Source organism: Macaca nemestrina, chromosome 4, assembly GCF_043159975.1.
Source record: "Macaca nemestrina isolate mMacNem1 chromosome 4, mMacNem.hap1, whole genome shotgun sequence".
Taxonomy (NCBI): domain Eukaryota; kingdom Metazoa; phylum Chordata; class Mammalia; order Primates; family Cercopithecidae; genus Macaca; species Macaca nemestrina.
In genome coordinates this window covers 115,276,106-115,303,892 of record NC_092128.1, presented here as the reverse complement: position 1 = coordinate 115,303,892, position 27,787 = coordinate 115,276,106, and the positions used below count along the sequence as shown (strand labels likewise).

Below are 27,787 nucleotides of genomic sequence, written 5' to 3'. Positions count from 1 at the left end.
TCCTGGCCAACATGGTGAAACCCCATCTCTACTAAAACTACAAAAATTAGCTGGGCATGGTGGTGGTATGCCTGTAATCCCAGTTACTCAGGAGGCTGAGGCAGGAGAATCAGCTGAACCCGGGAGACAGAGGTTACAGTGAGCCGAGATCGCGCCACTGCACTCCAGCCTGGCGACAGAGTGAGACTCTGTCTCAAAAAAAAAAAAAAGAAATGAACAGAGGGATAGAGAGTCCTTTTCATGAACTGAATGTTGGGGGCTTCTATGTAGGTAAGTTGTATTAGAGAGGAGAAATCAGAAAGTTGGTTAGCAAGAAACTAGAGGAGTTGAGTGAACATCTTTCACAAAGGTCAAGTGATGCCTGAAATTGCATTCCTTCCTTAGGGATTTTAAATGTCTCAATCCTCTCCAAGGATTGAGTTGTTCAAGGCCCAAAATTTGGTATCTTCCTCCGAACTCTCCTTCTTCTAGGAAACTGACGTCAAATCCACCCTACCTGCTGGCAGCTCCCACACCTAATTACTACTGACCCATGTGGATGCACCCCAAAGTTCACATTTATTGAGCACTTACTGTAATTTAGGCATTACACTAAAACATGTTTCAAGGATTATTGCCCCAAAACCCTACAAGGTATTTTTTTAGTGTTATCCCCAACATCCTCTTTGATTCCTCTCTTTTCAAAATAATAATTACTTTATTGGGGTCTAATTTCTCTATAATAAACTACATTTCAACGAGTTTTGGCAAATCTGTGAAATCACGATCACAAACAAGATACAGAATACATCACCCTTAAAAGTTTCCTTGTATTAACCTTTCCAATCTGTCCCTCCATATTCAGGCCCAGGCAACTACGGATTTGCTCTCTGACACACACACTTCCTCTTTCATATACTTTTATATAAATGGGGTCATACAAACTGTGTGAACATACTTTGACTTCCCTCAGGTAAATATCTACAAGTGAAGGCTGGCCACGGTGGGTCATGCCTGTAATCCTAGCACTTTGGGAGGCCGAGGCCAGTGGATTGCCTGAGCTCAGGTGTTTGAGACCAGCCTGAGCAACATGGTGAAACCCCGTCTCCACTAAAATACGAGAAATTAGCTGGGCATGGTGGCGCATGCCTATAGTCCCAGCTACTCAGGAGGCTGAAGCAGGAGAACTGCTTGAACCCAGGAGGCAGAGGTTGCAGTGAGCCAAGATCGTGCCACTGCACTCCAACCTGGGCAACAGAGCAAGATTGTCTCAAAAGTCTTGATGAGCATGATGGCTCATGCCTGTAATTCCAGCGCTTTGGGAGACCAAGGCCGGCAGAACACTTGAGGTTAGGAGTTCAAGACCAGCCTGGCCAACATTGTGGAACCCTGTCTCTACTAAAAATACAAAAATTAGCCGGGTGTGGTGGCAGATGCCTGTAATCCCAGCTACTCAGGAAACTGAGGTAGGAGAATTGCTTGAACCTGGGAGGTGGAGGGTGTAGTGAGCCGAAATCATGTCACTGCACTCCAGCCTGGGCGACAGAGCAAGACTCAAATTAAAAAAAAAAAAAAAATTTAAAGATGAGGACATTTTGGCTTGGGAAAATACTAAGTAACTGGCCAAGGTCAATTTCAAACCCAGTGCAATGCAGAGCCTACACTTTTTAACACTATTCCAATACTGCCTCTTGTTACACCTCAATGCTTACAACAAAAAGACCTCATAGGAATTATTCGTTTTATTGATAAAGAAACTAAAGATTGGCAGAGTCAATTCCCTTAACCATTTTAATATGGCTAACTGTGTGGACAGTTAACTGATCTCTGGATCCCAAATCTCACCTCATTCTAAACCATCTTCTATGTTGTTCCCACAGTGATCTTTCCAAAATGTGAATCTGATCACATGTGGTGGCTCCAGACTCTGGAGTAGGCACTAACTCTCCCGCACTACAAATAGCTTTCCTTTATCTATTCCACCCCACCGTGTCATCTACGACCATTCTTCAGGCATACACACCCCCAGCTGCTCTGAGCTCCCAGTGTCACGCCCTGGGTGCCTCTGCACTGCCGTCTCCTATGCTGGGTGGCTCTTCTCCAGAGTTGCCAAGCCAACTGCAGCTTGCCCTTCAGAGTGAGCTCATGCCTGCTCTGGGGAACCCCACAGGCCGGTAAGAACCCGCTGCCGAGTACTCCAAAGGATCTCCCTCACCCCTGTCGCCATAGTGCGTAGACTAGAACCCCGTTCCCAGCACACAACCAGGGCAGGCAGGCTGGGGCCTGAGCATGCTCAGCTAACGCCCCTGAAACGAGGAAGGAAGTGAACAACACTGGAGTCTAAAGTAGAAGTGTCATGGGGGAGAGGCGCGTCGACAGACGCAGTGGGAGCCTGAGTCACGCTAACGCTGGCAAGTCCCCAGGCCTAGAAACCGAGCAGTAGCACTAACCGACTCCCACCCTGCCGCCCGCCCAGCGCGGATCCTGACGTCACCCCTCTGCGCCACGCCGCCGCGGCGCTTCCGGCCGCGAGGCCGCGGCGGGCGGGACGGAGTGACCTCAGGGGAAGTCGCGCGCCGGAAGTGCCTAGGGCTGCACGGAAGTGGCGGGGGCGGGGCGCGGAGGCGATGGGGGGCGGCGGCGGCCGGCGATGAGCGGCGGGAGCGCGTGAGCGAGCCGGGCGGGCGAGGCTGGGGGGCCCCGGAGCGCGAGCCGCAGGGCGGAGGGCGGGGGCGCGAGCGCGGCGGGCGGTGGCGGCGAGGCGGCGGCCGATAAGATGGCGGACGGCGACAGCGGCAGCGAGCGCGGCGGCGGCGGTGGGCCGGGCGGGTTCCAGCCCGCGTCCCGCGGCGGCGGCGAGCAGGAGACGCAGGAGCTGGCCTCGAAGCGGCTGGACATCCAGAACAAGCGCTTCTACTTAGATGTGAAGCAGAACGCCAAAGGCCGCTTCCTCAAGATCGCCGAGGTGGGCGCGGGCGGTTCCAAGAGCCGCCTCACGCTGTCCATGGCGGTGGCCGCCGAGTTCCGCGACTCACTGGGCGACTTCATAGAGCACTACGCGCAGCTGGGCCCTAGCAGCCCCGAGCAGCTGGCGGCGGGCGCCGAGGAGGGCGGCGGGCCGCGGCGCGCGCTCAAGAGCGAATTCCTGGTGCGTGAGAACCGCAAGTACTACCTGGACCTCAAGGAGAACCAGCGCGGCCGCTTCCTGCGCATCCGCCAAACGGTCAACCGCGGCGGTGGCGGCTTCGGCGCGGGCCCCGGGCCCGGCGGCTTGCAGAGCGGCCAGACCATCGCGCTGCCTGCGCAGGGCCTCATCGAGTTCCGCGACGCGCTGGCCAAGCTCATCGACGACTACGGAGGCGAGGACGACGAGCTGGCAGGTGGCCCGGGAGGCGGCGCCGGCGGCCCAGGGGGCGGCCTGTATGGAGAGCTCCCGGAGGGCACCTCCATCACCGTGGACTCCAAGCGCTTCTTCTTCGATGTGGGCTGCAACAAATACGGGGTGTTTCTGCGAGTGAGCGAGGTGAAGCCGTCCTACCGCAATGCCATCACCGTGCCCTTCAAAGCCTGGGGCAAGTTCGGAGGCGCCTTTTGCCGGTATGCGGATGAGATGAAAGAAATCCAGGAAAGACAGAGGGATAAGCTTTATGAGCGACGTGGTGGGGGCAGCGGCGGCGGCGAAGAATCAGAGGGTGAGGAGGTGGATGAGGATTGAAACAGGCAGCTTCCCCTACAGGCCTCCTCCACCCCACCACAATCCCGTTGGCTAGAGAATTCCCCTTCCTGCTCATCCCCAGTGAGCTAGTGGAGAGGGAGCCAGGGAGGCCGCAGAGGGAAAAAAACAAAACATAATATAGTTAAGAGAAATAATCGTAAGAGAACAGTGACGGACAACTTGAGAAAAGCAGTCAAGTTCCAAGGAACTGACAGCAATCTGCAAAGAGGACAACAGCATCTCCTCACCTGCATAAAATTGTCTCAGCTTCTGTTGTTTCTCAACTGAGGTTCCTAAACCCATGAGGATAATCCCTGGAGGGAATAGATCCTTGCACATCCGGGGCAAGAAACACGTCCCGGTTACCCAGACCATTGATAACAGTTGCATTCAGGTTGCATCTGGGTAATCTGGCACAAAAGATGTCTCTCTACGCCTCACTCTTGCAGTGTCTATCCCTTCACCTCCATTGAAATCAGCATTTTGGATCTAGGTCTTCATGGAATCCTTGAGAAGAGAGGCCTTTACAATTATCCAGTTCTGAGGGTTCAGGTTCATGAAAAGAAATGCAACTTGGGATAATCATGGGTTAAAGATAAGATTTCAAGAAGCCATCTAAGAATACAGAACCAAATTGGATCCATTTTTTTTTGAAAAATGGTTTTGCATGGAACCTGGACCAAGGCAAATGTCTTGTCTTTGCAGAATTGTTTTCCGGGATGCCAGTGGATTCAGATAGCAATGCTTGGAGTAGAATCCGTTACTAAAATAGTTCCAAAGCTGACAAAAAATTTTCGAAGATAAAAGCAGTTTTACATTGGGGGTTGCTGAGGTAGGCACAAGAAAAAGTCAGGCATAAAGCACAAGGCAGACTGTTTGAGTGGATTGGTTGCTGCTCACTAAAGTTCTTCCCCTGATCTCTAAATATGGAGGTCATTACCAAGAAATGGCTTTGGTATGAATGAGAGCCAGATCTCCACTGTGTGAGCCAGTGAATTATGGCTAATTCGGCTGTTACAGCCACTGGTTGGCTGGATTTTAAACCATAAAACTTGAAGATTACCTACAAAAGGAACAGTGTGGCTATAAGCCTGAGCTTTAATGGAATATACATCCTCACGGAAAAGTTGGAAATAACCAAAACTGAAGTCTTAATTTACCTTCAGTTTAATCTGTGGATTTGTTCAAATACTAAAGATCCTCAGGTCCAGAATTCCAGCATCATTTATTCTTTTAAAATTTTTAAGAACTTGATCCATTGTATCAGTACCTCACAATCAGAGTTGGCAAATGATGGATGAGTGATTCAAGCAGTGCACCCGGTGGAAGCTGAAATCCATCTGTGAAAGGAACTGAAGTTAACGTGAATATGCTGACTATATCCTGGAAGCATTTTTATACCATCTTGAAATTTCAACAAACTGGCTTTTGCCAGTTAATCCAGCTGTCTTTCAAGAATAAAAGTTGGGGTTTTCAAGGATCGCCTCTTCTATATTTTAAATGGATTTTCAGTAGAAATGATTTTTACTAATCAAGTTAATCCCACCCCATCAAAAGGTATTCCTAGAAATGTCATAGACCTAGGTAACTTTGAATTGAATGGGAGCTAACGTTCTTTCCAAAGTTTTCAGGTATTCTTTGTGTGACACCTTCTCAACCAGGAGGCAAGTAACCCCACCTCCACAATCTTAGTATTTTTTTTTTTTTAACTGCATGCCTGCCCCTTATTTGAGCTGCCTTTTTAATTTATTGCATATCCTTTTTATTATCTTATTTTGGTATTATTCAATCTATACAATCTTTTTGTATTTATTGGGAAATGAGTAATATACAAAAAGGTTTTCATGTATTTGTGGCTGAGAGGGCGGGAAATAATTGTGTACATAAAATTAGGCTTTTTTAAAAAAAATAGATTATGATGCAGAATATTGTTGATCTTAGATTAAAAAAAAAAAAAAAGTGGAAGAGCCACAAACATTGGTGCCCTTTTCAGACTATTTCTCTACTCTCATCATCCACAGTAGAATTTTTAAACAGATTTTTTTAAAGCTTTCTTTTAAATTTTTCTCCGTTGCAAAGAATGTTTCCTAAATTGTATGGGAGCAATAGTATTTTTGATGTTTTAATGACATCCGTATACTTGTACTGTATTTTGTACTACAAGGCAGCTGTTTTCAATAATGTCCTGCTGTATTTACCTATGTGTTTTGAGTGTTTATTTCTTTGCTGCGGAGAACAAATTCCTAAATAGTTTTAGTAAAGGAGCTGAGAAGCTAGCATTAGGTTTGCAGAAACTGTTTAAGTTTCAACTCTGAGGCAGCAATGAAAATTAAGGTTGCAGCTATTAGTTGATTGCTGTAACTTTTTCATTTTCAAACCATGTACAATTCCTGTATAGACCAACTTATTTTCTTGCTTCAGTGGTGGTTCTGTTGCTTAGCTGCAGTGAGCCAGTTCAATTTTGCAAAGGTGCAGTACCTCTCCTTTTCAAGGGGTTGGTTTATTTTTCTTTTTGTTTGGCTGAATTGCAGTAACTAGCCTTGCCTTTCTATTCTGTAGAAATGACAGGGTCTTCACAATCCTTCACCAGTGGCTACTAAGCTATAATTAGCTGAATAGAAAGAATGTGGAAGTGGTCTGAGGCATATAGAGTATATGCCAAGAACACTACCATATATGGCATCAGCTTTGGTTACCAGAGAAATTTTTCTTAGTCATTAGACCATATAACAGTAATATATCATATGTAAATCTTTAGATATCAATTTGAGAATCCTCCAAAAAAAGGAGCAAAGAATGCATAAGCTATGTGTTGGCAAAAGTAATTTATATTAAAATTTTGACCTGCCTATGTAAGATTAAGTGGTAATGTCATAGTGGTGGGTTTTTAAGTCTTAACCAATCTCTAAGGTTTGTTTCTCCTGCAAGGGATGGTTCATGGCCTCTCTTCCCACTGCAGGAAGATTGCAGAAGGCTGTGGATTAATTGTAGCATTTCACTGATCTTCATTCCAGTCACTAGGGACAATAGAAACCTGCAAAACACAGGGATTCATTCGTAAATATTATTAATAGTTTATTAAAGGGAAATGGTCTTTGTTAATTCCAGTCACATTGTACAGACATGGGAAACAACCAATTTTTTTTTCAGTTTTTGCTATGAATGATTTTAAGCCTTTTTTTTTTTAAGCTTGGCAAACATCCCAGCTAATCAAAATAGTCATATTCCTGAGAAGTAGGAAACTAAAACTTTTCAGATAATCGTTAGAAGGTTTGTTTCCCAAACTACCATAGTTACAAAGAAGAAAAGCCAAATTTTAGGAACATAATCAAAAGAATAAAAATCTGTGAAGAGATCCTACTACTCTTCCTACTATGTTTTGGTTTCTATTGTCCCTGCCTGTCATTTCAGCAAGTGGAACAGCAGCAAGTTTTTCAGTGCATATGCTGCACAGAACAAAATATAAATCTGTATGGCACCAAAAATCAAAGTGAAAACCAAACCAAAAACCCAAACACCCTATGTAACTATCGGAGGCATGTAGGTGGTATAAATGACTGTAGCTGTGATACACACATGGCTACTTGTCACATCACTTTCCATAATTATTTACTGCAAAATGATTGAGAGGCTTTTGGTGCAGGCAGCCATTAACCTCCTGCTTCCTTTGTTACCTCTGGATTACTTTGCAGTAAATTGCAGGTCTTTTAAGAGATTCAAGCTTCAGTTTTCTCAAAACAAAACAATTATCCTGTCTTATCTGAAAATGCAGGGTTGTGGGCAAAAGAGGCTGGTTATAATAATGCCCTCATATTGAGTGGTCTGTAAATGGCTGCACACTTCAGGCACTGTAGTTGCTGAAGATGCTTTGTTAAATGTGACCTTGACTGGCTTTACAGGGGTGTAGAATGTAATCTACACAAGGTGACTTTGCATCTATCTTGCTCTTGAGGTGGATGAAATTGAGAAGCTGGAGTGTGTAAGCCATGCACATAAGTATTCTTCACTGTAAATTTTGTTTTCATTTTTAACCCAATTATGGTACTTTATCCAATGCACAACTGATCTCTCAGTAGATATTCATTTGAAAATAGTGTGGCCTTGATCAGTGAGAAAGGGAAGGAGAAAAGTGACTTTTTTGCTTATATAGAAATGACTCATTTGCTGAGAGTTAGTCTTTCTGCAGCACTCTTGGTATAATGTTAGTGATCGGTCTCCTTTTTGATTGGGGAAAATTAATGTTTTTGACCCTGGAGTTAATTCAGTTGAGTTATCTTCTATTTTTAGGAAGTATCAGAATTGCTCTGATGAATAACAAAGTTGACTGTTTTGATGTCCAATCTCAGGTTTTAGAATATAGTGGTGTAAAGTCCCACTATTTTTAATTCTTAAAACAATTTTAATTTCGTAAACCCTAAAAGTCACATGCATAAGGCCTGTTCAGAGAGCAGAGCCTCCATCTTTTTGCTCCTTTTCTACTTTATACTTGACTTGAAAAAATGTCAAGTGACTTTACATTGTATATTTCCATTTTAACCCTGACGTTTCTCAAAGATAAAGCACTTTTTGATCATGAAATACATGAAATCTTTGTGTGATGTGGATCATAGTTTCTCAGGCTCCCTTAGATAATTGCTTATGAATATTGTTATAACTCTGTGTAAGAAGAATAGAAATCTTTGCTAATGTTAGAAGGTTTGTATTATTGATCCAGAATGCATTTTGCTAGTTTCCAATGGATGGGAGAGTAAACAATGCTGCATTCACAATTTAATAAGTTACTTTCCCTTGAGCCTTAAGGTAACTTTTTCTTTTCTGTCAACCACAGCACTGAAGTTATAGTAAGTGAATGAGATTATCAGTTTTCAGGGTTGGTTTTAGAGTACTGTAAATCAATTAGCTGTCTTCCTAAAGAGTTACAACTCCCATTCAGTATACTGGATAATGGGTGTGTGGGTGGGGCTGGGGAGGGCGGGAGATAGTTTGTAGAAAAGAAAAAAGAAAAAAAAAAAAACACATTTACCTTAAGAAAATATAGACAAAAAAGAATATGTGTCATATGCCCCATTTGAAATTCCAAATGTGGCCGGGCGCGGTGGCTCACGCCTGTAATCCCAGCACTCTGGGAGGCTAAGGCGGGCGGATCAGTTCAGGTCAGCCTGGACAACATGGTGAAACCCCGTCTCTACTAAAAATACTAAAATTAGCCGGGCATAGTGGTGTGTGCCTGTAGTCCCAGCTACTTGGGAGGCTGAGGCAGGAGAATGGCTTGAACCCAGGAGGCGGAGGTTGCAGTGAGCCAAGATCGCGCCATTGCACTCCAGCCTGGGTGACAGAACGAGACTCCGTCTCAAAAAAAAAAATAAATTCCAAATGTAAGGTGGAAATGGCAAATTATAACTTCATTTCTCCCTGTTTTAACTTAGAAAAAACAAAGTCATTAATTTTCAAGTATTAGCCCCCTAGAAGTTTCAGCAGATAGCTGGACTCTTGAATAGTGAGTTCTTTTGATATGTCTGACTTTGCTATTTAAAGTCACCTTCCCCAGCCCTCAGTCTTAAAACTCAGTTTTGTTACTGACAGATTTAACAGACTCTTACTTGAACAATTGTCCAATTATCAGTACTGAAAATTAGATTTGGAAAATGAAAAAATAATAAAATTGCATCATGAAAACTTATTACCTTAGAGATTCCCAATTGATAACTGTACCCCTGATCCAAGTAAGGCCTTCATGAATGTATTTTATATTTCCTAAAGAAATAGGAAATATGCCATCAATGTAATCACCTCTATTCACAATCATTTAATTTGAAAATCTAACTCATGCCTCTTGAATTAGACATTCCAATTGGGATAGGTAGAGCCATGTTAAAACAATAGAATAGCAACTGCCATATTGGTAGTTTTACTGCCCAATATGATTTCTAATAAGAGCAGAGCTTTATTGGAAGCTAAAACTCATTTTTCTCCATAGATGATTCTAACAGTTTAATTAAAAAGTATAATTATACTTTCTAAGTGTCAACAGATTTTGAGTCTAGAAGCAAATTTCATTTTCCTTGTGTTATATCTAATATCCATTGACATGAATAAGAGAACTAATTATGTCTTTTTTGTATGATGAAATGTGGGCCCACAGTATTGGAAAGAAAGCAATAGCCCTATTCAGTGTCCACTAGGATACTGCAGAAGGCATGAGTTTGTCTTTTTTTCCGCTTTACCTTAAGTAACACTTCAATAGCTAACTTTTTCCAAAATATCCATTTAGGCCATCTCTTATTTCTTAAAGCCAAATATTTCATCCCCAGTCTTAACCCTGAGTTGCAAGATCAGGCTGGTTGGAAGAATCTTTATATTTAGAAATAGGATGGTGAGTGGTTTGTTTATTCTCTTGTTAAATTCCTTTTTCAGAGACATAACTGCAGGGAGAATCCCAAGAGAATTGAAGAGCTGGATTATGTCGTTAAACACATTTGTGTTGTAGGAATTTGGGAGTTTCATTTTGAACTGATAAGATATTAGACATAAACCCTTCTTCTAGCCCACATGTCACCGCTGTGTACAAAAGCACTCTGGAATTTTTTTTTTTTTTTTTTTTTGAGACGGAGTTTTACTCTTATCGCCCAGGCTGGAGTGAGTGTAATGGCGTGATCTCAGCTCGCAACCTTTGCCTCCCGGGTTCAAGTGATCCTCCTGCCTCAGCCTCTCAAATAGCTGGGATTACAAGCATGCGCCACCACGCCCGGCTAATTTTTTGTATTTTTAGTAGAGACGGGGTTTCACCATGTTGGCCAGGCTGGTCTCAAACTCCTGACCTCGAGTGTTCTGCCCGCCTTGGTCTCCCAAAGTGCTGGAATTACAGGCATGAGCCATCATGCCCAGCCTACTCTCTGAATTTCTAAAAGTCAGTAGGTTGAGCAAAAAGTCTAGAAACTGGCTTTAAGTCAGTATGGGACAAACTTACAACGAGTCCATGGTTTTGCACATTTCGGTAGCAGACAAGTAAATCTGAGTTATTTTTCAATGACTTATCAATATTTGAATAGTAACTAAGATCGTCAGTGTATTTGGACTTTTTTTGAAGTTCTAAAACAATTGTAGGGATTTATTATTTTGGGCCTCCAGATGTTTTTCCAAGATCATTTTTAAACATTAATTTGTCTTCTATTTCCAGATAACATACTTTCCGTTCTATAGGAATCTTCACTGCCAATCATAATATCTACCAGTGGCTTCCTTAGACTAGATTATTCACTCCAAAGCTGGGACTGATGTCCTGCCAGTAGAGAATCTACAGAAATAATTTGAGTAAATTAAAACCAAATCTTGATAGCAGGAGACAGCTTCCTGATCTAGATGTACAATTAGAGTTTAGGTTGGAAATTACTTTAAAATGTGTTTTTTGGGGATGTCTTAAATCTCTGTGTAAATACCCACATGCTTATGCATTGTAAACCAAGTGTGTATTCCTATGTATGAATTTGTAGAACTGATTTCTGCTTCAAGAGAAGCTGCACCTTTAATTTTATAAGGTCCCCTCCACCTGTAACCCTATAAATGTCTGTAAATAAAACACTAAAATTTGTAGTGATAGGATCAATTTGGGAATATCTGCTGAGAGACCAAAAAGTTCATTTTTTTAAGTACCTTGGTTAAAGAGTAAAGATTATTCCTCTTATTTTTTAAAGAAGAATGCACTTTAACAAACATAGAGCTGCATGGGCAATTCAAATCTGTGAAGTGCAGTACCCATTCAGAAATCACACTTCCTGAAAACCGTTCAAAAGCAGAGTCCAGACGGGCTGTTGATCTCACTGCCTGTAGGTTGAAGCTCAGATTCTGATCAATTTTGAGAGGAGCAGGGCTGCTTCAAAAGAGCAATGTGAATACAGTCAGAAGCTTCAGACTGGTCTGTAAAAATGGCGGGTCCTGTATTTACCACTAACTAGCAAAACTGACAGAAAAACTCACAGAGAAAAAATTTAAGAATCCTTCCTGCTGGTGTGCACTCCTTACAATAGACTTTTGCAAATGGAATTTTACAGTCTATATTTAAAAAAAAATTGTATGTTTGTAACAAATAAAGTATGCAGAAAAGTGAATGACAATCTTGTGCTTGTGTCTCTCAGTAATTATGTGGTGATGGGGGAGGGAAATACCATCTGTTGGGGCTCACAAATGGTTATGGAATCAGGAGTTCCCACTTAAAATGACTTAAGTCATTGCACATTTCATCTGAACTATATAGCCTGTTCTAGAACTTCTGGGTTGCCATAACCCTTTTCTAGTAGGCAATTTGTGGAGTAAATCAAAACTGCAAATTAATTTTATGCTTTGGTTGGTAACCTAGACAGCCACTTGCTTCCCTTAATTTCTTCCATCATTTACAATGGCTTGAAATAAACTGCTAAGTCTTCCTTCATTGTTTATCAACATTGTAATTACTTAGGAGGTAAATTAGGCCAACCTTTTCTTGCCCTAATGTTTAAGAAAAAATCTGAATTGTGTCCATTTATCCTGGCCAGAGATTCTCAAACATTTTGGTCTCAGGAACCCCTTTACACTTAAATTTACTGAATACCCACAAGGAGGTTTTATCTTTCTAGGCTGTATCCGTAGATATCATTTTAGAAGCTGAAACTTTTTTTTTTTTTTTTTTGAGATAGAGTCTTGCTCTATTGCCAGGCTGGAGTACAGTGGTGCGATCTCAGCTCACTGCAACCTCCACCTCCTGGGTTCAAGTGATCCCCCTGCCTCAGCCTCCCAAGTAGTTGTGATTATAGGCACGTGCCACCACGCCCGGCTAATTTTTTGTATTTCAGTAGAGACTGGGTATTACCATGTTGGCCAAGACGGTCTTAATCTCTTGACCTCATGAGAATCACTTGAACCTGGGAGGTGGAGGTTGCAGTGATCCGAGATTGCGCCATTGCAGCCTGAGCAACAAGAGTGAAACTCTGTCTCAAGAAAAAAAAAAAATGCAATTTAAGTTCCCTCTAGAACTGCTAAATCAGAAACTCAGTAATCCATGTTGGGTAGCTGCTATATTCCAGGCATTGTACTAGAGTAGAGGATATGGTTGTCGCTCATATGGGACTTACAGTTTAGTGGGTCGGGAGAATGAAGAGAAAGCTTTTAGGAAGAACTAGTCTCCCTAGCTACTAACCAGGCCTCCATTCAAGCAATAGATAATTTGATTTGCAACATCGTTCCTGATCCAGACATTTACTCTTTTTTTTTTTTTTTTTTTTTTTTGAGACGGAGTCTTGCTCTGTCCCCCAGGCTGGAGTGCAGTGGCACCATCTCGGCCCACTGCAAGCTCCACCTCCTGGGTTCACGCCATTCTCCTGCCTCAGCCTCCCGAGTAGCTGGGACTACAGGCGCCCGCCACCACACCCAGTTAATTTTTTTGTATTTTTAGTAGAGACGGGGTTTCACCGTGTTAGCCAGGATGGTCTCGATCTCCTGACCTCGTGATCCGCCCGTCTCGGCCTCCCAAAGTGCTGGGATTACAGGCTTGAGCCACCGCGCCCGGCCCAGACATTTACTGTTTACAAGAGGCAGCCCCATTGAAATTTAAAAGAAAAGGAACTATTCCCTACACAAGACAGATGTTTAACTTATCTTAGACATCCATGGTACCTTGTGTAGACCCCTCAGTGGACCTAATTAAGGTCTTCAAACTAGTTAATGACAAGAGCAAACATATATCTAAATTAGCTCTCTTATCTGACACCATGTTGTTACAAAAAGGACAAACTTTTTTTTTTTTTTTTTTTTTTTTTTTTGAGACGGAGTCTCGCTCTGTCACCCAGGCTGGGGTGCAGTGGCCGGATCTCAGCTCACTGCAAGCTCCACCTCCCGGGTTTACGCCATTCTCCTGCCTCAGCCTCCCGAGTAGCTGGGACTACAGGTGCCTGCCACCTTGCCCGGCTAGTTTTTTGTATTTTTTAGTAGAGACGGGGTTTCACTGTGTTAGTCAGGATGGTCTCCATCTCCTGACCTCGTGATCCACCCATCTTGGCCTCCCAAAGTGGTAGGATTACAGGCTTGAGCCACCGCGCCCGGCCTAGAAAGGACAGACTTCTTACTCCTATGCTATGTGTCTGAGATGACACAACAAATCCACTGGTAGTTTGTAGAACAGAGGTTGGAGAGAATGGACTAAGTCTCTCAAGCCTGTGGGTAACACAGAGATTGCCCTAGACTCAACCCTCACGCACACTTCCCCATCTTCTCACATGCAGGACTGTACCAGAAATTCCCCCATGGAGCACTACACTGTCTTCATACCCTCAAAATGATCGTATCCTTTGCTTCATTTACTCAGTACCCATTATAGTTGGTGGCCATTTCTTTTCTTTTTTGGAGTTATAGTCTCCAAACTTTCTTTTATTACAAAATTAATGCAACTCATTTTACAAAGATGAACAGTATAGATTCTCTGTAAAGAAATAAATGAATGTGCCTCCTTTCCCCCAAACCTACTCTTTAAAGATAACTGCTGTTAAACAATTTAGTATGCATCCTTTTGTAATTTTTTAATGAAGTATTTTTTAAATCTCAACAGTGTTAAGTGGCCATCACATTTATGTATGTATTAATATATATTGAAAAAAAATTGTATTAGCTCGGTAAATACAATGATAATGAATTTATGTCGAGCACACTGATGGCTTTTTCCTAAGGCTTTTTTTTTTTTTTTGAGACTGAGTCTCGCTCTGTAGCCTAGGCTGGAGTGCCGTGGCAAAATCTTGGCTCACTGCAACCTCTGCTTCTGGGGTTCAAGTGATTCTCCTGCCTCAGCCTCCCGAGTAGCTGGGACTACAGGTGCACACCATCACGCCTGGCTAAGTTTTGTATCTTTAGTAGAGATGGGGTTTCACTATGTTGGCCAGGCTGGTCTCCAACTCCTGACCTCTTGATCCGCCAGCCTCGGCCTCAGAAAGTTTTGGGATTACAGGTGTGAGCCACCCCATCCAACCTCCTGAGGTATTTTCTAACATACATGTCTTATATTGAGCTGTGCACAAGGCCCAAAAATCTTAGGCAGAAATAATTTTTTTTTTGCACTATACCGTGCTGAGATTTTTTTCGTTTGCAGAAATAAATTGAAAAGTAATTTCATTCTTTCTTCTAGGCCCCATTCAGTCAGACTCAGATAAATACATCTCATGTAACGGTAAAATGAAAATTCTTGGTCTTTGGCCAGGCATGTGGCTCACGTCTATAATTCCAGCACTTTGGGAGGCCAAGGTGGGCGGATCATGAGGTCAGGAGTTCGAGATCAGCCTGGCCAATATGGTGAAACTCCATCTCTACTAACAATTAAAAAGAAGAAAAATTAGCCAGGCGTGGTGGCGCGTGCCTGCAGTCCCAGCTACTCAGGAGGCTGAGGCAGAAGAATCACTTGAACCTGGGAGGCGGAGGTTGCAGTGAGTCAAGATTGGTGCCACTGCATTCCAGCCTGAGCAACAGAGCAAGACTCCATCTTGAAAAAAACAAAAACAAATAGGTGCATATTTCCCTTTGAGGTAAACAACTTACATTTAAAATGAACAAGCCAGTCAGGCATGGTGGCTCATGACTGTAATCCCAACATTTTGGGAGGCCGAGGCAGGTGGATCATTTGAGGTCAGAAGTTTGAGACCAGCCTGGCCAACATGGTGAAACCCCAACTGTACTAAAAATACAAAAATTAGCCAGGTGTGGTGGAATGCACCTGTAATCCCAGCTACTCAGGAGGCTGAAGCAAGAATTGCTTGAACTCGGGAGATGGAGGCCGCAGTAAGCCGAGATTCGCACCGCTGCACTCCAGCCTGGGCGAGGTGACAGAGCGAGACTCCGTCTCAAAAAAATAAAATGAACAAGTCACTAAATGAAGTGATTCTCTGCTGATAATTCACTGGGTGAAGGAGTACTGGGATCCAATTGGCCTTATGAGATGATTGCTAAGTTTAGGAATAAGAAAATGTGTTGTCTTTACTGGTTTGTTATATGACTTTAAGTGAGTTGTTTCTCTGCATAAAAAATCCCTGCCCTTATTTACATCTAACTGCTTCTGGCCTTGAAGCTTTGGCTTGGAATTCTGAAACAGTTGTTTTTTGTTTGTTTGTTTTCTCATTGGGTCCTCTATCATGCATAGTTCAGAACATAAAGGCAGGTTCCTCATCTTCTAGTATAAATAACATAAAAAGAGAAAGCATGTTAGGTGTTCTGGCAGAATGGCAGAAAACAAACTTCTGAAGGAAGAAGAGCTGTTGTCAGCGATGTGGAATGTTCTAGTCCAGCAGCTGCTGATTTTCTGGCAGTAAAAACCCAGCTGGTGACATCACTCAGGCAAGTGACTCATCAGAGCAGTGCTCTCATTTATATGCTCCTCATCTGACACCACATCTTTTCTGGTGGGGACTGCAAACTGTCTTTTGATTACACCTGCTAAACTCTCCCAAACCTTTGTCAGCTACAGGTTTTCTCTTTTGTGGGCAAGACTTAGAATAGAAACAAGCGTGGGAATTATCAGGGTTTGTTGCAGTGTTTTATATTGTACCTACCATTTTGCCTTCAAAGGTCACATTCTAAGGGAACCAGGGCCAGGCAGGTGGCTCGTGATCCCGGCACTCTGGGACACTGAAGTGGGTGGATCGCTTGAGTCCAAGAGTTCAAGACCAGCCTGGGCAACATGGTGAGACCTCACCTCTATTAAAAGATATAAAAAATTATCCAGGCATGGTGCCACATGCCTGTAGTCCCAGCTACTTGGAAGTCTGAGGTGGGAGGATCACCCAACTCTGGGAGATCAAGACTGCAGTGAGCCATGATGATACCGCTGCACTCCAGCCTCGTCAACAGAATGAGACTATCTCAAAAGAAGCGGGGCTCGGGAGGGGAGCCAGCTCTCTCATTTTCCTGCAAGCTGCTCCCATCCACCCTCTGAGGCCAGGCCTGACATCATTGCTAGGGTGTGTTCTACAGCACCTTCTCCCCATGTCTGTGTGGGTTTTCTCTGGGTACTCCGGTCTCCTCCCACATCCCAGAGATGTGCAGGTTAGGTTCGTTGGCATGTCTAAAGTGTCCCAGTCTGAGTTTGTGTGCCCTGTGTGGAATGGTGTTCAGTCCAGGATTGGCTCCCACCTTGCACCCTCAACTGCCAGGATAGGCTCCAGCCACCCACAACCCTGAACTGGAATGGGTTAGAAAATCAGTGAATGGATAAATGAATACAAATTATTATAAAATAAAAATTGGTAAAGAATGTGATAATTATACAAATGCCATGACTATAAACAATGAGGAATGAAATTGCTCAGTGAGTCTGGCAAATGTGTGATTGTTTTGAACTGTGTGGTAGCAAAGGCCATTCCTTACAATTTTTGCTTTATAAACATTTATTCCTTAATTTAACCCACCCCACTATGACAGTCATCACTCATTCACCAAAAATGAGGCAAATAATTATCCTACTTGTTTTTATTAATCTTTTTTTTTTTTTTTTTGAGATGGAGTCTCACTCTGTCATCCAGGCTGGAGTGCAGTGGCACAATCTCGGCTCACTGCAACCCCCGCCTCCCGGATTCAAGCAATTCTTCCTGCCTCAGCCTCCTGCATAGCTGGGACTACAGGCGTGCACCACCACGCCCAGCTGATTTTTTTTGTGTATGTTTAGTAGAGACTGGGTTTCACCATGTTGGCCGGGCTGGTTTCAAATTCCTGACCTCAGGTGATCTGCCCACCTTGGCCTCCCAAAGTGCTAGGATTACAGGCATGAGCCACCGTATCCAGCCTGTTTTTATTAATCTTTCTTAAATGTACGTAGAGCTCAAATTTATTTCAATGTTTAATATTAGAAGCTTTTGAGTCTTTATTTAGAAGTTTGGTGATGTTTTTGTGACCAGAAATATGCTGTAGGAACTTAACTCTTGTTTATATCAATTACCCTGTCAATCTGAAAAAAAAAGACACTAGAAAAAAATCATCTCTAAATATGTTGGGTGTTGGGTTTACTCTGGAATAGAAATAAGGATTATAATCTGGAGTGCAGCCGGGTGCAGTGGCTCATGCCTATAATCCCACCACTTTGAAAGGCTGAGGTGGGCAGATCACCTGAGGTCAGGAGTTTGAGATCAGCCTGGCCAACATGGCAAAACATCGTCTCCACTAAAAATACAAAAAAAATTAGCCAGGCATGGTGGCACGTGCCTGTAATCCCAGCTACTTGGGAGGCTAAGGCAGGAGAATCGCTTGAACCCGGGAGGTAGAGATTGCAGTGAGCTGAGATCGGGCCACTGCAGTCCAGCCTGGGCGACAGAGTGAGGCTCTGTCTCAAAAAAAAAAAAAAAAAAGAAATCTGGAGTGCATGAAATGGCAAGTACAAGTGCATTTAGTGAGGGAAGGGTAAGGGGAGCTTTTATTAGCAAAAAGAGATTTACATAAGCTGCTTGGAAACAGAGTTCATCACTTCCAGAGGTTCAAAGCCAGAGTTGTCAGTTCCTTGGTGGAGATGCAAGTGTTCTTTTAAGAACATCTTAACTGAATTACTGAAGTCCAAAAGAATGTCTAGTGGTAAACCTTATCAAAGCAGGAGATTTGTGAAGGATATGAAAGGATTTTTAGAAAGTCCTTGGAAAGTTCTTATTTCAGATTTGCAAGCATGAGCCTCCTCTCCTTCAGACCTTCCTGGTCCTATTTTGCCTGGGTCTGAGAAAAGTGATTTCTTCCTGGTATCTCTAACTTTCAAAAGCCTATGGTAAAATTGGTTTTGTTAAAAACCAATTTAACTTAAAGTTCCGTTTCCATAACTTATCAATGACATTAAGTGAGGACTTATATTCTTTTTTTTTTTTTTTTTTTTTTTTTTGAGACGGAGTCTCGCTCTGTCGCCCAGGCTGGAGTGCTGTGGCCGGATCTCAGCTCACTGCAAGCTCCGCCAGTGAGGACTTATATTCTAAGCCTCTTCACTTATGGCAAGCTAAGAAATTTTTTACTTGGAATGGCAAAGGCATTCCCTTATTTTTAGATCTTCTCTTCACTAACTACAAGTACAATATGAAAAGCCTCAGAATATTGTTTAAAACAGGGCTCCGGCTGGGCACAGTGGCTCATGCCTGTAATCCCAGCATTTTGGGAGGCCAAAGAGGGTGGATCACAAGGTCAAAAGATCGAGACCATCCTGGTCAACATGGTGAAACCCTGTCTCTACTAAAAATACAAAAATTAGGCCAGGCGCGGTGGCTCAAGCCTGTAATCCCAGCACTTTGGGAGGCCGAGACGGGCGGATCACGAGGTCAGGAGATCGAGACCATCCTGGCTGACACTGTGAAACCCTGTCTCTACTAAAAACTACAAAAAACTAGCCGGGCGAGGTGGCGGGCGCCTGTAGTCCCAGCTACTCGGGAGGCTGAGGCAGGAGAATGGCGTGAACCCGGGAGGCGGAGCTTGCAGTGAGCTGAGATCCGGCCACTGCACTCCAGCCTGGGTGGCAGAGCGAGACTCCGTCTCAAAAAAAAAAAAAAAAACAAAAACAAAAATTAGCTGCGCATGGTGGCATATGCCTGTAGTTCCAGCTACTCGGGAGGCTGAGGCAGGAGAATCGCTTGAACCCGGGAGGCAGAGGTTGCGTTGAGCTGACATCACGCCACTGCACTCCAGCGTGACAGAGCAAGACTCCATCTCAAAAAAACAAAACAAAACAAAAAGCAGGGTTCCCCAATTCCTGGGCCACAGACCAGTACCAGGTCCTCGGCCTGTTAGGAACCGGGCCACACAACAGGAGGTAATCGGCCAACAAGTGAACATTACAGCCTGAGTTCCCACTGGTTCCACCTCCTGTCAGATCAACAGCAGCATTAGATTCTCATAGGAGCACAAACCCTATTGTGAACTTCACATTCAATGGATCTAGGTTGTGTGCTCCTTACGAGAATCTAATGCCTGATGATCTGTCACTGTCTTCCATTCCCCCTAAGATGGGACTGTCTAATTGCAGGAAAACAAGCTCAGGGCTCCCACTGACTCTACATTATGATGAATTATACAATTATTTCATTATATATCACAATGTAATAATAATAAAGTGCACAATAAATGTAATGCGCTTGAATCATCCCCAAACCATCCCCCTGCCTAGGACATGGAAAATTTGTCTTCCATGAAATCAGTCCCTGGTGCCATAAATATTGGAGACTGCTGGTTTAAAAAGAATAAATTATACCTGTAATCCCAGCACTTTGGGAGGCTGAGGTGGGTGGATTACCTGAGCTCAGGAGTTCGAGACCAGGCTAATATGGCGAAACCCTGTCTCTACTAAAAAAAAAAAATACAAAAAAAAAAAAAAAATTTAGCCAGGCATGGTGGCGCACGCCTGTAGGCCTAGCTGCTCAGGAATCTGAAGCAGAGGGATGGCTTGTACCCAGGAGGCAGAGGTTGCAGTAAGCTGAGATTGCGCCACTGCACTCCAGACTGGGTGACAGAGCAAGACTCCATCTCAAAATAAATAAATAAATAAATTGTAGGTAAGTAGGTTTTTTTTTTTTTTTTTAAATAAAGAGATGCCGGCCGGGCGCGGTGGCTCAAGCCTGTAATCCCAGCACTTTGGGAGGCCGAGACGGGCGGATCACAAGGTCAGGAGATCGAGACCACAGTGAAACCCCGTCTCTACTAAAAATACAAAAAATTAGCCGGGCGCGGTGGCGGGCGCCTGTAGTCCTAGCTACTCAGGAGGCTGAGGCAGGAGAATGGCGTGAACCCAGGAGGCAGAGCTTGCAGTGAGCCGAGATCGCGCCACTGCACTCCAGCCTGGGCAACAGCGTGAGACTCCGTCTCAAAAAAAAAAAAAAAAAAAAAAGAGATGCCCACAGATGCTGGCATTCTATACACTATTCTACGCCTTTTTTTCTTTTTTTAGTCTAACTTTAAAATGGAAAATACATTTGCATGGTTCAAAATTGAAATAACAGGCCAGGCACAGTGACTCATGCCTGCAATCCAAGCACTTTGGGAGACCGAGGCAGGTAGATCACTTGAGGTCAGGAGTTCAAGACCACCATGGCCAACATGGCAAAATCCATCTCTACTAAAAATTTTTTAAAAAGTAGCTGCGTGTGGTGGTGGGTGCCTATAATCCCAGCTACTCAGGGGGCTGAGGTGGGAGAATTGCTGGAATTCAGAAGGCAGAGGTTACAGTGAGCAGAGATCGCAACACTGCACTCCACCCTGGGCAACAGAGTGGGACTCTGTCTCCAAAAAAATTAAATAAAATAAAAATAAATAATAATTGAAATGACATAAAATTAAGATTGAGAAATCTTGATCCTAACTCTGTCTCTATACATCCTCTTTGTTACCATGAGAAGCATTCGCCTTGGACAGTCACATTTTGTCTGTTGTCTCAGTATGCCATCAGTTTAGCATTTGTCCCAGATCTTTCAGTCTTTACAAGGTAATATTTTTTTTTTTTTTTTTTTTTTTTGAGACGGAGTCTGGCTCTGTCACCCAGGCTGGAGTGCAGTGGCGCGATCTCGGCTCACTGCAAGCTCCGCCTCCCGGGTTTACGCCATTCTCCTGCCTCAGCCTCCCGAGTAGCTGGGACTACAGGCGCCCGCCACCTCGCCCGGCTAGTTTTTTGTATTTTTTAGTAGAGACGGGGTTTCACCGTGTTAGCCAGGATGGTCTCGATCTCCTGACCTCGTGATCCGCCCGTCTCGGCCTCCCAAAGTGCTGGGATTACAGGCTTGAGCCACCGCGCCCGGCCGGTAATATGATTTTTACTTTTACTAGAATAAGCAAGGATTAGCTTACTAGACCTCTACTTTGTATTCCTAGCTCATTATGGTCTATATTGTGCTCAATGAACAGAGTTCTCGCTTGAACACCTGGTTAAATTTGAAAAAAAGACCAGCAATGACATCCCTGTGCTTGACCCTCCCAAACTCAGTATAACATTTTCCTCTCAAGTCAGCGTGGACAGCACTTGCTGACAAAAAAGTGCACTTGGAGTGACTGGGAAGAGCTAACTCCTTCTGTAGTTGTGGTGGTTGGAGAAGTCTTTCAGGCTGCTATCTGGGATCAGTAATAAATGATAGGCTAGTGATGTATGAACCATGTACAGAAAGAACTGTAAACATTCTTGCTACAACTATTTTACCACTTATTGTATGGTAGAAATCTATAACTATTTGTTATTTGATAATTTTTTTATTTTGCAATAAGCCCTTTCTTCAATAATGAGCTTAAAAGGTGTCTAAAAAAAAAACCTAAGTGAATACTGAATTTCCATTTCTGTGTATAACCTACACAAAATTTTTGTTGACATTTACTATCAGTGTCATATTAAGATAACCAGGCTGGGCGTGGTGGCTTACACCTGTAATCCCAGCACTTTGGGAAGCCAAGGCTGGTGGATCACTTGAGGTCAGGAGTTCAAGACCAGCTTAGCCAACATGGTGAAACCCCATCTATACTAAAAATACAAAAACTAGCCAGGTGTGGTGGCAGACACCTGTAATCCCAGCTGCTCAGGAGGCTGAGGCAGGAGAATCACTTGAGCCCGGGAGGCAGAGGTTGCAGTGAGCCAAGATCACACCACTGCAAGCCAGCATGGGCGACAAGGCAAGGTTCTGTCGCAAAAAATAAAAAGATCAATAACCACAGGAAAACCAGTAGACATAAATTTTCTGTAGAAGTATCTGCATCTACTTCAAAACTTAGCAATTATCTTAAACAAACATCACCCAGAGGCTGGGCACAGTGATACACGCCTGTAATCCCAGCAGTTTGGGAGGTTGAGGCGGGTGGATCACTTGAGGTCAGGAGTAGCCTGGCCAACATGGTGAAATCCCATCTCTACTAAAAACACAAAAATTACCCAGGCGTGATGGTGGGTGCCTGTAATCCCAGCTATTTGGGAGACTGAGGCAGGAGAATCACTTGAACCCAGGAGGCAGAGTTTGCAGTGAGCCAAGATCGTGCCACTGCACTCCAGCCTGGGTGATAGAACAAAACTCTGTCCCACAAAAAAAAAAAAAAAAAAAACCAAAACCCCAGAGACAATGATTTAATTAATACAATTAATACAGAAGGTACACTTACAAATCGCTCTGTGAAGCAAGACATTTTACTTAAATAAATTGACTGTTTTTAATTAATTTCACTCATCTTCTCATCTTTAATTCAGAGTTTTCTTATGCCCATACAAAAAGTGAAGCCATGGCTATTAATATGTAGACTAGACTAGACATATGTTACTACCCAGAACTTCCAGTTATGTGATGCCAGTTTTATTAGTAACATCTTCAGATTCAAATAGAAAAATTGACTTCATTAATTCTGGTAAGTTTCAAATTTTCAATTCTTTTAATCAGTGTTGAAGTAAAACAATCTGATATTTTAATGTTACTATGAAATTAGTTTAAAAGTTCAACAATTCTGGGACTTGTCGGGGAAGCATTGCAGGGATGGAAAGCGTTAGGCAAAAGATCTAATGTATGCTGGGCTTAATACCTAGGTAATGGGTTGATTTGTGCAGCAAACCATCATGGCACATGTTTATCTATGTAACAAACCTGCACATCCTGCAGATGTACCCAGGAACTTAAAAAAAAATTTTTTTTAAAGTTCAACAATTAAAATTGTATTTGTGATAATACAAAGTTGGGTGGAGCAAAGCATTGTAATACAAAAATGTATTTAATGAATTAGGAAATTAATGGAGGATAAATGTACTTGGAATTGGATGTAGTGTACATATAATTCATGATAACGTCCTAGGAAGCTGTTTTATTCTACCAACTAAAATAGAAGGTATAGTTGTCAAATTTTAACAAGTTTTGAGTAACTAACCTACAAAATTATTGTGATAAAGTAGATGTTGAATCTAAAAAGCACTTCAGCTCACACCTGCAACCTCAGCACTTTGGGAGGCTTAACTGGGAGGAATGCTTGAGGCCAGCCTGGCCAACATAGCAAGACTTCATCTACATAAAAGAAAAATTTGTTTAATTAGCCAGCGTGGTGGCAGGCATCTGTAGTCCTAGCTAATTGGGAGGCTTAGGCAGGAGAATCAAGTGAGCCCAGGACTTCAAGGCAGCAGAGAGCTATGATTGTACCACCGCACTCCAGCCTGGGCAACAGAGAGAGACCCCTGTCTAAAAAAAATAACAACAACAATAAATAAATTTTCAAAAAGCACTTCAGCATGGCAGGCTTCACCCATCATCCTTTTTAGAAATGTTTAAGCCTTTGAAAAATCAATCTATCCTATATTGAATTTTTTTATAAATGAAGCCTCTAAATTTTGGTAGTATTTTATTGATTGATTGATTGAGAAGGAGTTTCACTCTTGTTGCCGAGGCTGGAGTGCAAGGGTGTGATCTCAACTCACTGCAACCTCCGCCTCCTGGGTTCAAGCGATTCTCCTGCCTCAGTCTCCCGAGTAGCTGGGATTACAGACGTCCACCATAACGCCCAGCTAATTTTTTGTATTTTTAGTAGAGATGAGGTTTCACCATGTTGGCCAGGCTGGTCTCAAACTCCTGACTTCAGATGATCCACTTGCGCCCAGCTGATAGTATTTTATTTAAAATCAATTGGGAACCTTTCATCTGACCATTTAATGAACAGAATGATAAGAAACTTCAGCCAGGTGTGGTGGTTCATGCCTGTAATCCCAGCACTCTGAGAGGCCAGGGCAGGTGGATCACGAGGTCAGGAGTTTGAGACCAGTCTGGCCAAGAGACCAACCTGGCCAATATGGTGAAACCTCGTCTCTACTAAAACTACAAAACTTAGCTGGGCGTGGTGTTGGGTGTCTGTAATCCCAGCTACTCGGGAGGCTGAGGCAGGAGAATTGCTTGAACCCAGGAGGTGGAGGTTGGAGTGAGCAGAGATTGCGCCATTGCACTCCAGCCTGGGTGACAGAGTGAGACTCCGACTCTAAAAAAAAAAAAAATAAAAAGAGAGAGAGAGAGAGAAACTTCAGGCTGGGCGCAGTGGCTCAGGTTTGTAATTCCAGCACTTAAGGAGGCCAAGGCAGGTGGATCACTTGAGGTCAGGAGTTCAAGACCAGCCTGGCCAACATAGTGAAACCCAGTCTCTCCTAAAAATACAAAAATTAGCCAGGCACGGTGGCAGGCTCCTGTAATCCCGGCTACTCAGGAGGCTGAGGCAGGAGAATTGCTTCAACCTGGAAGGTGGAGGTTGCAGTGAGCCGGTACCATGCCACTGCACTCCAGCCTGGGTGACAGAGTGAGACTCCATCTAAAAAAAAAAAAAAAAAAATTCAGTTTATGAAGCCCTTATTGAGTTGCAAAGTGTTGAAAGCAATACTTGCAAACAGGAAGACATCAGACTTGATCCCTACAAGGGAAAGGTTGGAAAAAATAATGACAAATCACCCTGAAATACCTTGGCTTACAGAAAAAATCTTGTAAAGCAACTTTTTTTTTTTTTTTTGAGACAGGTCTCACTCTGTCACCAGGCAGGGTGCAGTGGCACGATTTCCGCTCACTACGGCCTCGACCTCCTAGGCTCAGGTGATTTTCCCACCTCAGCCTCCAGGGTAGCTGGGACTATAGGCAGACACCACCACACCCAGCTAACTTTTTGTATTTATTGTAGAGATGGAGTTTCGCTATGTTGCCCAGACTGGTCTTGAACTCCTGGGTTCAAGCAATCCTCCCACCTCAGCCTCCCAAAGCAATGAACTTCCATTTTTAATTGGATAAATGTATATTCTGGCCAGGCATGGTGGCTCACGCCTGTAATACCCGCACTTTGGGAGGCCGAGGCTGGCAGATCACCTGAGGTCAGGAGTTTGAGACAGCCTGGCCAATATGGCGAAACCCTGTCTCTCCTAAAAGTACAAAAATTAGCTGGGTGTGGTGGCGCATGCCTGTAATCTCAGCTACTCCAGAGCCTGAGGCAGGAGAACTGCTTGAACCTGAGAGGCAGAGGTTGCAATAAGCTGAAATGGCAGCCACTGCACTCCAGCCTGGGTGACAGAGTGAGACTCTGACTCAAATAAAAAACAGAAAACAGCCCGGGCATGGTGGCTCAAGCCTGTAATCCTAGCACTTTGGGAGGCTGAGACGGGCGGATCACGAGGTCAGAAGATCGAGACCATCCTGGCTAACACGGTGAAACCCCGTCTCTACTAAAAAAAAAAAAACAAAAAACTAGCCGGGCGAGGTGGCGGGCGCCTGTAGTCCCAGCTACTCAGGAGGCTGAGGCAGGAGAATGGCGTAAACCCGGGAGGCGGAGCTTGCAGTGAGCTGAGATCTGGCCACTGCACTCCAGCCTGGGCGACAGAGCGAGACTCCGTCTCAAAAAAAAAAAAAAAAAACAGAAAACAAAACAAAATTTAAAAAAATTTATATTCTGTACTGGAATGGAGTGAAATTGAGAGGACTTACTATTTTGTAGCATATAAAGTTGATGAAACAGGCTGGTGTAGCATATAAAGTTGATGAAACAGGCTCACGCCTGTAGTCTCAGCACTTTGGGAGGCCAAGGCGGGTGGATCACTTGAGCTCAGGAGTTTGAGACCAGCCTGGCCAACATGGCAAAACCCCATCTCTACTAAAAATACATAAAAATTAGCCGGGCATGGTGGCAGGCGCCTGTAGTTCGTTACTCAGGAGGCTGAGGCAGGAGAATCACTTGAACGCGGGAGGCAGGGGTTGCAGTGAGCCAAGATCCTGCCACTGCACTACAGCCTGGGCGACACAGTGAGACTTTGGCTCAAAAAAAGAAAAAAAAAAAAGGGAAAAAAACATATACAAGTTACATTTCTACAAGAGAAAATAAAGTTTCATTTTTCATTTGTGCATTGCTAGTGGATAAGCATGCACACTGTACAAATTCTAGTGACCCAAGGTTTTCTTAAAGAAACAATTTTCTTGTAAAAACATTTGTTGCCAATTTACTTTGAATTTACTTCAACATACCCAGTTGAAGGTGGGGCAAAATGAATGAGAATATAAAATAAAGTAAAAACGGCCAGAAGTATTATTGTAGCTGAGTGATGCCAGGTTCATTACACTGTTTTACTTTCACATGAGCTTAAAGTTTTTGATAAGAGAAAGTTTAAAAACAAAACAAAACAAAATCATATGCTGTATCAGTCAACGTTCATTCAGGTTCCAGAAAATACAATTTTTTTTTGTTTTGATACTTGAGGTCAGGAGTTCGAAACCAGCTTGGCCAACATGGTGAAACCCCGTCTCTACCACAAACACAAAAATTAGCTGGGCATGGTGGTGGGTGCCTGTAATCCCAGCCACTCAGGAGGCCGAGGCAGGAGAATCATTTGAACTCAGGAAGCAGAGGTTGCAGTGAGCCAAGATCTCGCCATTACACTCCAGCCTGGGCGACAAGGTGAGACTCTCTCTCAAAAAAAAAAAAAAAAAAAAACCGTGTATATATATATATATATACACACACACACACACGTATATACACACACACACATATATACACACATATAACTATATATGTATATAGTTAACTACTAAAGGGTAAAAAGAGTACTCTAAAGTGTCATGGGGTAGCAACTAGCAGCTACCTTGAAAAAAATCAAAGGAAAAATCTTACAAACCTAGAGAAAGCGACCTCTGGAGCTGCAACTCAAACCTCTGAGGAAGGAGCCGGCTGGTGCTGGTGAGGGGGTTAGGGACAACTGGGCTGGTTTTTTAAGTGTTGGAAAAACTGAGTCAGCTGCTGCTACCTAACGAACTGCTCCTGCCAGAGTGAAGTCCTGAATAAGTGAGGCTCAGAGAAACAGAAAGCAGACTGGAGGGCGCCTTCAATCTTGCCATTTCCCTCTACTTCCCCCTATTGGCAAAGCCTAGCAGCGAAGCAAAGGCAAAGCAGAAGTGTGTTTTGCAGAGTCCCAGGCATCACAGCTGAGTATAGAAGGGTGGGTGCATCCTGATTGATTTCATTTAGAATTGGGCAGGTTTGGGCCAGGCGCAGTGGCTCACACCTGTAATTCCAGCACTTAGGTAGGCTGAGGTGGGCGGATCACGAGGTCAGGAGATCAAGACCATCCTGGCTAACACGGTGAAACCCCATCTCTACTAAAAATACAAAAAAAAA

General features: G+C 43.5%; 1 protein-coding gene across 1 annotated transcript; it reads left to right on the top strand.

Moving 5' to 3' along the window:
- Positions 1-2,566: 2,566 nt before the first annotated feature.
- On the top strand, positions 2,567-11,805 carry LOC105494224 (purine rich element binding protein B). Its single transcript, XM_011762514.3, has one exon. It carries the CDS (start codon positions 2,756-2,758, stop codon positions 3,692-3,694), a length of 939 nt encoding a protein of 312 aa, XP_011760816.1. The 5' UTR covers positions 2,567-2,755; the 3' UTR covers positions 3,695-11,805.
- Positions 11,806-27,787: the final 15,982 nt, after the last annotated feature.